General features: G+C 41.8%; 1 protein-coding gene across 1 annotated transcript in view; it reads right to left on the bottom strand.

Annotated features, from left to right (window-relative positions):
* Window positions 1–1,271: 1,271 nt before the first annotated feature.
* LOC144522872 (ephrin type-B receptor 1-like) overlaps window positions 1,272–10,868 on the bottom strand; it is an 84,685-nt gene continuing 75,088 nt past the window's right edge. The window contains exons 17-20 of the mRNA XM_078258119.1: window positions 10,203–10,352; window positions 3,856–4,052; window positions 2,838–2,996; window positions 1,272–1,383 (exon numbers count right to left, since the gene is read on the bottom strand). Of these exons, the coding sequence (XP_078114245.1) occupies window positions 1,272–1,383; window positions 2,838–2,996; window positions 3,856–4,052; window positions 10,203–10,352 (618 nt within the window). The remainder of the gene's footprint in view (window positions 1,384–2,837; window positions 2,997–3,855; window positions 4,053–10,202; window positions 10,353–10,868) is intronic.

Below are 10,868 nucleotides of genomic sequence, written 5' to 3'. Positions count from 1 at the left end.
GTGAAAGCAAATGAGTAAATAGGAAATTAACATCCCATATCATAATATGTACAGTCTCTTCAATATGAAGATGGATTCACAAAGTCCCATTAACTGTTGGCTCTTGTCTGGATTCAAATGGTCGCAATTTTCACCAACACACTGAAGTAGTCTCAACAAAACATACTGGAGATTAAAGAGCCTGCGATGGGTCTCCAGAAAGACCTTTTGTCAGGCTATTCGTCCAGTTCGTGTCCCTTCATATACATGTCTGTTTGGTCAGTTTCCTCTTCACAGTAGCATGTTTGTGTGATTTAACTTACATAAAAACCAGGCCATGTTGTCCTTGAATCAAACAGTCAAGCTGGTATAAACTGGTCTGTGGATTTCCATGATGGAAGTGATCTTGCAGGGAGATTTTGGGGCGAGAGGGAATGGGGGTTTGAGATTGTACCTGTTGTAGTCAGACAGAAAAGTCCAGACACTATTGTTTTTTTGGGGGTTTTTTTGCAGTCACAAATCATGTCTGCCTTGTTTTTCCTCTTGCACTAAATCTGCATTGAATTCCCTCCAGGAGGCATTTCACTAGCAAGGACCCCACCACAACCATGCAATTATGTAAAGGTTTAATAAAATGAGGACCTTGAGGATGGATGAACGAATGCAAAGAAGGTGATGAACGCGGGGGAGGAGGTTGACTGGTTAGGCCTGTCTGGGACAGATGTATGAAGGCTGGGGAGGAGGGGACTCTGGAGTCCCCCAACGTGCCTCAGACAGTACCTGGAGACTGGGACAGGTATGCACAGGATTGAATAAGATGGGATGAATAGGGATGAGCAGGGGAATGGATGGGGTCGTGGGTAAATGCATGAGGGGGAAGAACGGGGTTGGGATGAGGGGGATGGAAATGGAGAGGTGGGGTCTGGCGGAATGGATGAGAAAGGGAGGGTGGGTTGAGAAAACTGAGACAAACTGTACAAGAGGGTTTGATAAGTAGGTCTTACAAGCTATTAGAGGTGTGGTTGAAGCGTGTCCATGCTCCCCAACCTAAGTTTACTGGTTAACATTTAGTTTAAATCAATTTGCTTAATGGTGTGAAGTCTGTCCACTGAATGAAGGAGGGACCTAGTGACTGCTGAGGCCACACAGATACAAAAATGGCCACAGTGATTGTTAAAAACATGTAAAGTGGTTTAGATATCCAAGGTATGAGGGTAAAACAGAAGCTTAAAGATGACAGCTTGCTCGTTCAGACTGTACAATATTTTATACTGCGTCGCTCCCCTGTGTGGTTACACAGATTCAGTAGGAGACTGGTCATCGATGTTGGGTCTCATCGACTGAACACTGGTCAGGATTTTCTTCTGGTGTCCGGCTAAAGACACTCCAATCCTCTGAAGATCTCTGGAAAAAAAACACAGAGAGAGGTATGGATATGAGGTTGCATCATCATCACAAAAAAGTCATATTAACAGGGATACTTTTAAAGGTGCTACTATGTGTAGGTTTTTTAACACCAATAAAGCTTTACGACATTAATCATGAGTGGAGCTTGAATTGGAATAAAAGAGGCGAAAGTGCTCTAAATTAGCACAGCAAGAACACGCTGGCTGTTTTTGACTGGTTTTATGAAATAATAACAAAGTAGTAGCCTATGATTAACTAATTATTTTCAGAGAGAAAAATGTAAATGTTTCACATAATTCCCTCTCAACTTTTTAAATGTATAGATACATTTTTTTAAACTCCTTTCAGGATTAAAAGGAGCACAGAAATGTCTTATTTTTTCATATTTAAATTGTTGTGTTTTAAATGTATATTCTGCACGTACACTAAATAATGAGGTAAAATATAACGTATCATACATTTTATTTTACTGATGAAATATTTTGCTCTTAACCACAATTAAAAAACATACATATTTAGCCTATATAAGGTCATATACATCACTTTATACTGGCTATATGGGCAGATGTCTCTTCATAGGATTTAACATTGGCCTGAATTTTAAAATATAATTTAACTCAGACAACACACCACAAATTGGTGTTGCAAAGTTTAGTATAGCAGTGCCTCATCTATGAAAAGGGTTTTAAATACAGTTCACTGGCACATTGCACGTGGCTCTATCTGCACTGGTACTATGTTGAAGTATACTTAATTAATCCCTCTGGGGAAACTCATCATCTATGTTTGACCCACGGTGCAGCGTACAAGGACCAACTCCAGATGTGAGGTCGGTGCCTCGGTCAAAGATAATAGCAGGAGTAGGAGCCACATCTCGTAGCTCTCACACAGGAGGAGTGAGGCTAATTTGGCTCATTTACAGGCTTGTTTAGGCAGGAACAGCAACAATCTACCCATTCTTTAAAAAGCAAACAACAAAATACATACCTACAGTGTATACAATGTAAATTAAGCTAAAACTCACTGAATTTCTCACAATGGCAGATAATGAAGGGAGTGAAATGCTGAGAAAAAACCTGGCTTCCAACACATTCACTATAGTAAAGAACAGGTATGCCAGGTACGGGAAATAACTACATGAAAGCTTTAGAGAAACAATAGCATGATCAATTTCTCTTGGAGGAAAGACAAGAGTCTTATTATTGTTCTGTAATTGTAGTCAAAGTATTTTATTTCATGATAAAAAGAGGATGAAAAGATGGAAGGAAGGAAGTCTGGGAGATTGTTCAGAGCGACAGACAGGCGCACACATGGACCAGCAGTCAGCCAACCAACCGCCCTGTCAGTTGTCCAACTAACAAGACACCGACTTGGCAGATGAGCAGTGTGAGACGTCAGCAGGGAGAGACAGAGACACAAAAACTGAGAGGCAGTTAAACGGATAGACTCACTCGGCTGTGATCTGTGTGATGAGCGGCAAAGAAGTGAAGCCCGAGCCCAGGAAGGAGTCTCGATACTGGGTCATCTTCAACGCAGCCAGCCAGTCTTCCACCGAGCTCAATCTGCTCAGGTCTGGAGCGCCACGGTCTAACAAAGGATGATGGGAAGGACTGCAGACCAGACAGTGGATACAATAGGAGAGACATGAAGGTATTAGAAAAAACATTGTTTCACTAAAGGCTAATTCATTCTTCTGCGCTAAATCCACGCCATGGCTACGTACGTAGGTAAGTGGAGATATCGACCCTACGCCGGACCCTACGCTGTAGCCTGATGTGCTCCTCTCAAAATATTTAACTACACGTTGCGGCGATGCACGTCGATTGGCCGTGGCTTGGTAGCGTTGCATTTCCCCCTACTCATGTCCTGGTTCTCCTTCTCCATAAACAACATGAAATCAAGGAGAGGGTTAACTTTTCCTCCTACAGATTTCTGACCATGGTCAGAAAGCACAGTACAGGGGACACACTTTGTTTCTCTCACTATGCCTCTTTAGAGTCTTCGCTCCGAAGCGACTTTCCGTGACCGTGCACCTCCCCCAACCCACCCTCCACGAAGTTGCTAGTAGCCAAGGAGGACACGGAGGATTAAAAAAACATGATGGACTCTTCAGAAGAGGTCATTATCTTCACACGAGTTTCTGCGTTGGAAAGTCAATGGAAGCCACACCTTTCTGAACATAGCCATACTGAGGAATAAAGAGAGAGTTTTGTGGAGCCAATAGTATTAATTAGCTTTGTAGCAACTCATTTGGCAATGGCTTGAATGTAACGGACGTTCATTAATATCAAAACGTTACGCACTAAAGCTTTAAAGAGATCAACGCACACATTAACACAGTATAAAATTTCAGGCCACTTACATAGGCTACGGCGAAAGCTCTGCATGGAGCCTCCGCAGAACCATAAATCAGCCTTAAGACAGGAAGAGTGTGATTGTGTATGTACATGAGCGTGTATCTCTCCTCACCCGGGGGCGATGTTGTTGATGCCGGCTTTGAGAGATGCAGGGTTGCGTATCATTTTGTCCAACATGCTGACAATATCAGGGAACTTTGGCCGTGCGTTCCTGTCTTTCTGCCAGCAGTCCAGCATCAGCTGGTGCAGCACGACCGGACAGTCCATGGGAGCTGGCAGCCTGAAGTCCTGCTCGATGGCATTTATCACCTGGGACACAGCGAGAGAGGGGAGCAGGGAAAAGAGGCAAGAGAACCCCACAGAGGATTAATAGCTGACTCTCAGCTCATTGTTTTGGTTTTACGGCCCGCGACTTTACTGTTTGGGTTCACTCTCTCCGTTGTCATCAGTACTCTTTTCAAACACAGCAAGCAGCTAATGAACAGAATGTACACTACCTGCTCAGCAGCAAATGGCAGACAAAGTTAGCAACTACCTGGTAAATATAGTGAAGCATTCAGCAGCTAAACCAGCTGTTTTCTTTAGGAGTTGGTGGAGACCAAAATAGGGCTATAAACAGAGTCATTATTGGACTTGGTCCAGACTTGATCGCCAGATACACGTCTCCAAATAAATGCAAATGTTGCTTTGTATCTGCTGGATTCGTGAAAAGCAAATTTACTGTTAGCAACTGTTAACACATTCATTATATCAACTTTATGTAGTGATAATATGTCCTTGTAGTGTTACAGCTTGTTCTGTTGCCCCAAGTTGGCCAGAAGTATCAACCAAAACTGCTGTTTTAATATTAAAGACATGGCAGACAAAGCATTTTACAGGGATTTGATCAAATTATTGAAGGATTTGATTGCACAGAGACTCTGGGGAACTACTGCAGTTTGAAACTGGGTTCAATTGTACAGAGGCGTTTGCCTCCATCCAGACCCCCCATCACCCACATTGTTGGATGAGGAGGCAGAGAAAGAAATATGAATTAATCAATTCCAGACTGCATCCACGGCAGTTTCTGAAATGTAAACACCATTTGTGCATACTGATATGATATCCAAACACTCTTGCTTGCTTGTGACCCATATTGTTCTGCTAGCTACTACGACCCACAGGTTAATGAGCTTAAGTGTGGTTAATGGAAATGTTAGATAGTTGCTCTAAACTCAGACTGAATAGGCTAAATTAATGCCAGAAGTTATAAAATATATATTTATAGAAACCCACATTTTTTAGTAGGGGTATGGGAAATATAGTTGACAGAGGGAAGAAAATATTTTGAAAAACATTTATTTTTGTGATCAGACATCACTAAATTGCACATAGCAGGGAGCTGGTCTATGGTACTCAAGATACCAAAGAGACGAAAGAGGCAAAAAGATCAGAAATTGAGTCCAGCTCTCTCGCTGCTGTTTAGGGGACACTTTATATTTTGCTCTTGAGTTTTGATTTGTGACTTAGTGTTGGTAGAGAAGAGTTCAGTCTTCTCTGTTATACAGTAGCTCCTTTGTGATTTTGAAAGATGTATTTTTACAAAAGAATCTTGCCTCTTTCAGCTTGAATTAAAACCACAGGAAAAAAAGAAGACTTAGATCAGTTAGGGGATTAAATTTCCATTTGAATACATCATCCTGACACAGCATGCAGTCGCATATCCAGATATGCATTGCTAAGCAGCAGTAACGGACGCTTGCTACAGTCTCTGATGTCGAGGCAGGTAGTTTTAAACATAGGAGCTTTTGATTTCATTACGCCAGTGCCGGTACTGAGGATCTGCCAATGTTTTTCTGTGAAAACTTTTAGGCAATCATTTTGTATTGCAGAGAGGTTGTGCTAAATAAGCCGGAATACCTTTAAGTACAGAATGTAATATCAAGAACATCACAGAATTCAAAAGCTCCTTTGACTGAAAGAGTAACTACATGCCTCGTCACCCTGAAAAAATAATCAAAGAAAGGAAAAAGTTCCATTATCTCAAATTATTCTGCCACTGTGACAGGAATGTGAGAATCATTTTTGAAATGTCTACCCAACTGTAATTAGGATCGTTGTAAGGTTTAAAACTCACATTGTTGTGTAACCTGATGGCTCAAAATAGCGTATAACGTTTTCTGTGTTTGTAAAGACTTCAGATTACACCGATCTTTCAGCTGCTTTCACACATCACATATCCAGTTACTATCATCTTTCTTCTCACACTCCATTCTTTAGAGGCCCAAAAACCCTTCGTAGCATCAGGAATCAGAGGGGCTGCAACTCTTTGTAATGACCACCGTCAAGAATCTGGAACATTCTCAGCATCAGTAATGTTTGAATGTAACCATAATGAGTAATATGGAAAGGTACATCCCAAAGTACTACTTAAATATTTGACATTTTAGAAAACAAGCTTATTTGCTCAAAAGCATGTAGATTAGGTTCTCCAGTCAGTGCCCTTGATCAAGGCACTGGCTCAGATCTGGATCTGTAAGTAGCTTCCCACTGCTCCCTTGAGGGATGGGTTAAAGTGCAGAAAATGAATTTCACTACATGTATGTGTATGTGACAATAAAATACCTCCGGCAGCCGGTTAGTTTAACTTTGCTCAAAGACTGCTCTACACTTAAAGGGATACTTCACCGATTAGCTTTAAGCTTTGTATCAGTAGAAACCCGGTAGTATTTTTGAATGGCCGTGCTTCCCTCCCTCATGTCCCCCTGAGACTAGATTTAGTGTCATCAGAGGCATTTTTGCCCAGAGGCTATGGACTACAGCCAGCTAGTTCCACATGTTTTCAACCCACCCAGAGGGGGTGGGACTGTCACTACCGATACGAGTCGAGTGTCAGCCATCTTGGAGCTACGCTAAACAGGCTCACTCTTTTCAGCAGCAAACTTTTATTGCAATTATGTGCATTCAAACTACCGCACATGTGTGCCACCGGGATACATTGGTACAGATCGGAGAATATGCACGACACTTTACAGATGGAATACTCGACACACTACACAAGCTTTGCCTGCTACGGAGACCAGCACCTCAGCCTGCGGTGTCGCTCGATGCCGCTTGCCGGGTAAGGGGACATCGAAAGCGGTGTGCGTGAAAGCGGAAACGCGGACCGAAGGCAGGAGTTCGAGCTGGCCACCTGTCCCATCCATCCTGCTTGCAAATGTCCGCTCATTAGACAACAAACTGGACTACATCCAACTTCAACGAAACTCCCAACGTGAGTTCAGAGACTGCTGTGTTTTTGTTTTTGTGGAAACATGGCTGAACAACAGTCTACCAGACTCCGCCAATCTGCTACCAGGCCTGCTAGCCTTCTGAGCAGATGCTGCTCTGTCGGGTAAGACTCGTGGAGTAGAGCTTAGATCGGGGCCCAAAATATCAAGCCCGACCCTACCCGAGCTCGTGCACGTTGTGTCCGAGCCCGGCCCAGCCCGACACATTAACTGTAATTATGAGCCCCGAGCCCGATTTAAACCCAAAACATTTTTAATAAGTGGGCCGTTATACCTGACATTCTCAACTACAATTCTGAGTTGTTTGAACTACAGAAATCTGTTTAGAATGATCTTAATGAATAATGCAACAAGGATGAAGCATGTAACCTGCGTTTTGTTTATTCAGAATGGAATGGATCGCAAATGATCCGAATGAAGAAACGTAAAAAAAAAACTCGACCCTAGCTCATATAGCTGAATAGTGAGGGTACAGATCAAGGCAGCAACATAATCAAAGCCCTGGAACCATAGCCTATAGGGGACTTTCTTGTCTCAATCACCTAATTAATACTGTCCTTCGCCACAGTCTGCATGCTGACGCACTGGCTACATAAATGACCCAATTTAATACATATTCATTTTTCCAGCGGTAATATATCCCTTTAAGATCTACATGCAAACAGTGGACTTCAGGAAATCACTGCCCCCGGCCAGGAAATAGTCCCGCACATAACCCCCGCAAAATCACAATTGATGTTTCTACAATTACGTTTTTGTACGTATTAAACAAATGAGGTATAACGTGTTAATTTGGGGGCAAGAAAGAAAATAAGCATATTTCCCAAAGTGTCTATTCCTTTATACTAATTGTGTTATTACAGTCAGATAAGCCAGACGTTTTAGGTGAATTAGTTGCATTCTTAAGGTCATTAAACTCTGAATTCTCTGAATTTTTAATGTCTTTTGTCTGCTGGTCACTACACCGCCATTCCTTCAGTGTTCCCCAGTGTGTTCCTACCATTCCCCATCACCTGCTCATTATCTTCCCTAGTTTACCTGCCCTGTAGCAGTTCTGCTAGATTTTCTATTGTGCCTTCCTGCCAAAGCGGTCCACCCTTTTTTCTTGTATTCCTGCCTTTTTTCATTGACCTAGTAAACATTGTTTTAACTGCACCTGTTCTGCCTGTGAGTCCAAACCTTGCTTCCAAGTGTGTCTTAAGTTTTGGCGCTGCTGCAACATTATTAATGCCTGAATCTGCCTTTAACAAAGCAGATGTGCCATGAAATTCCTTGAAATAATGCTTCAAAATGTTTTTTTTTTCCAGTGCTTCCCATCAAATATAAAGTTACTAGCCCGTGTCAGTGCACTTGTAAGCCTTCCTAACAGTAAGCTGAGGGAATGCAGTGCTTCTACTACTGTAAATTCTGCACCGGGGATTTGTCTGCTCGCTGACTGAACTCTACTTGACCCCGACACACTTCTCAGGCTTTGTGCTGCATAAATTTTCTCTAAGCATCGCTGTCAATCAAAATAGCAGTGAGTGTAGTAAAACATCACAGGTCTCTTTCATGATTAATGCATGTTGAACACAGCACCTGTGGTGGCTCCACTGACAATTTCACCGTTCCATGTTCTTTGAAATCGCACACGCGTGTGTGTATCTGTGTGTGTGTGGTTCAGCTGTGTGAGTTTAGGGTGTGAGGTTCATGCATAGTTAATGCCCCAGCAGACCCTCGTTAGCTATAGTGGTAACACACACTTTCCCCATCATTATACACTGTCTGTGCCGTTATAAAACTGTCTCTGTCATTATACCGACTCTCTGTCATTACTGCAGCATATACTGCTTCTATTGCTGTGGAGCAACCATGAGGGGTGAGGCTGCAAGGGAGGAGGTGAGGAGAGACAGTAGGGGGGAAGGTAAGCGATGGGGTAAGTGTGAAATAAGGGGGAAGAGATGGTTAAGGTGATGTAGATGCTAGACAGGGAAACGGTTCCCTGCTGACCAAAATGGTGAAATGATTTAGTTTTATTAGTATAAAATGTGTGTCTGTCTTACAGTTGGAAGGGCATCTTGCCACTGATTTACTCCTCATTAATGGGACAGCTAACCAGTTAGAGAAAACTTTTACATACAGTCAAGTTAATGACAACATTGTTGGAGTGCAGCTGTGTCTGAAAAATGTGTTCTTATTGGGGAAAATGTGAAAAATCTACTTTAAATATTTCCTAAAAGAAGGTTATTAAGAATATTTTCCAGGTGATAAACACAACTGAGACAAGTCAGAAATATTTTGGAAGATTTTCTGCAGCAACAACATTTACTTTTAAAGTTTAAAATCAAGACCAACTGGAGGATTGTAAATTTCCCAGACTCCTCGGTGTCAAAGCCATTAGATATATAGATTCAGAAAGCAAGAATTGGGATTTAGAGCCTCAATGCTTTGTGGGTTTTAGTGCCAAAACTAACTATAGTCTGAGATCACATTTCTTCTCGGAATAGAAAGCTAAAAATAAGGTTCCGATCATACGGACCCTCTTTTTTAATTGTTTCCTTTTAGTTTTAAACAGTAAAATTTAATTCTCATTTTCAAGAAAGGAACAGAGAGTAGTTTTATGATAGATTCAAACACAATTAAAGCACTGTTAGAACTGTGCACTTAAAAAAAACTGTCAATCATTTTTAGCCTAAAAAACTGGAATAAATGTAACGTCAAACCACTTAATAACATCATTGTGATACTAGCACAGAGAACAAAATAAGGTATTGAAATGCTGCAGCGAAATGATCATACTGTGCAGGTAATTGGAATAAAGTTGTCAAGAAATGAAGTATTCCCTGAAGAGAAGATCAGCTGAAAAACAAAATTCCTGATGCCTTTTGGTCTGATGTTCCAGGGAACAAACATTTCTGTGACACTTAAATTGATGTCCTCATTTTCCGTGTTTTTCCAAGACATGCAGGCGCCGTGCTGTGAGAGGAAACAAACAAGCATACCCCCCACAACCCACTCACACGCGCTCTAGAAAGGCAGTGAGCGACAAAAAGAATGGGTGAAACGTATACAATCTCAGACTCTTCAGTCACAGACATCAATGAGAACACAAGAGTCTATTTCACTCTATCACACACACGCACGCACGCACACACACACACACACACACACACACACACACACACACACACACACACACGCAGTGGCTTACATCTTGGTTGCTCATGTCCCAGTAAGGCCTCTCTCCGTATGACATCACCTCCCAGGTGACGATCCCATAACTCCAGACATCTGAAGCTGACGTAAACTTCCTGTAGGCAATCGCCTCTGGAGCCGTCCACCGCACTGGGATTTTACCACCCTGAGAAAAAAGAAAAAGAAAAGGGAAGAAGAGAGGGGAAGATAAATGATAGAAAGAAAGAAAGAAAGGAAAAATATGTTGCTGCATAGTTCCACTCGCGACGTACATGGTTACATAGGTCATAGGCAGCATATATCTGCAACAGTACGTCATAAACACAAAGGTGAGGACTGACTACTGTAGTGGTCATCACAATCCTTACCACGACATGCATGTGCATACTATATGTCACCACATACTGTGTTCAATGGGACAAAAATAAAAACTGGAAAAGTACAAATTTGTACCTCTACTGTTCAAGTAAAGACAAAGAGCATGTGTGATAGTGTAGTAAGAAGTATAACATTCATTTATTCCACTTCTCCAATCTTCTAATTATGGCAATGTGAAGACATTTACAGATTTTGGAAACCAGGAAAAAAAGGAAACATTGCTACATGTTGGATTGGAATACTTGTGTATTATAGCTCTGTTCTTATCATTGTTGTATCTGTAAAGTCACTACTGTTTTCTTTT

The sequence above is a fragment of the Sander vitreus genome, chromosome 9 (genome assembly GCF_031162955.1).
Source record: "Sander vitreus isolate 19-12246 chromosome 9, sanVit1, whole genome shotgun sequence".
In the NCBI taxonomy this organism is placed as follows: Eukaryota; Metazoa; Chordata; class Actinopteri; order Perciformes; family Percidae; genus Sander; species Sander vitreus.
The sequence above is the reverse complement of the archived record's forward strand: the minus strand, read 5'-3'. Positions and strand labels throughout refer to the sequence as shown.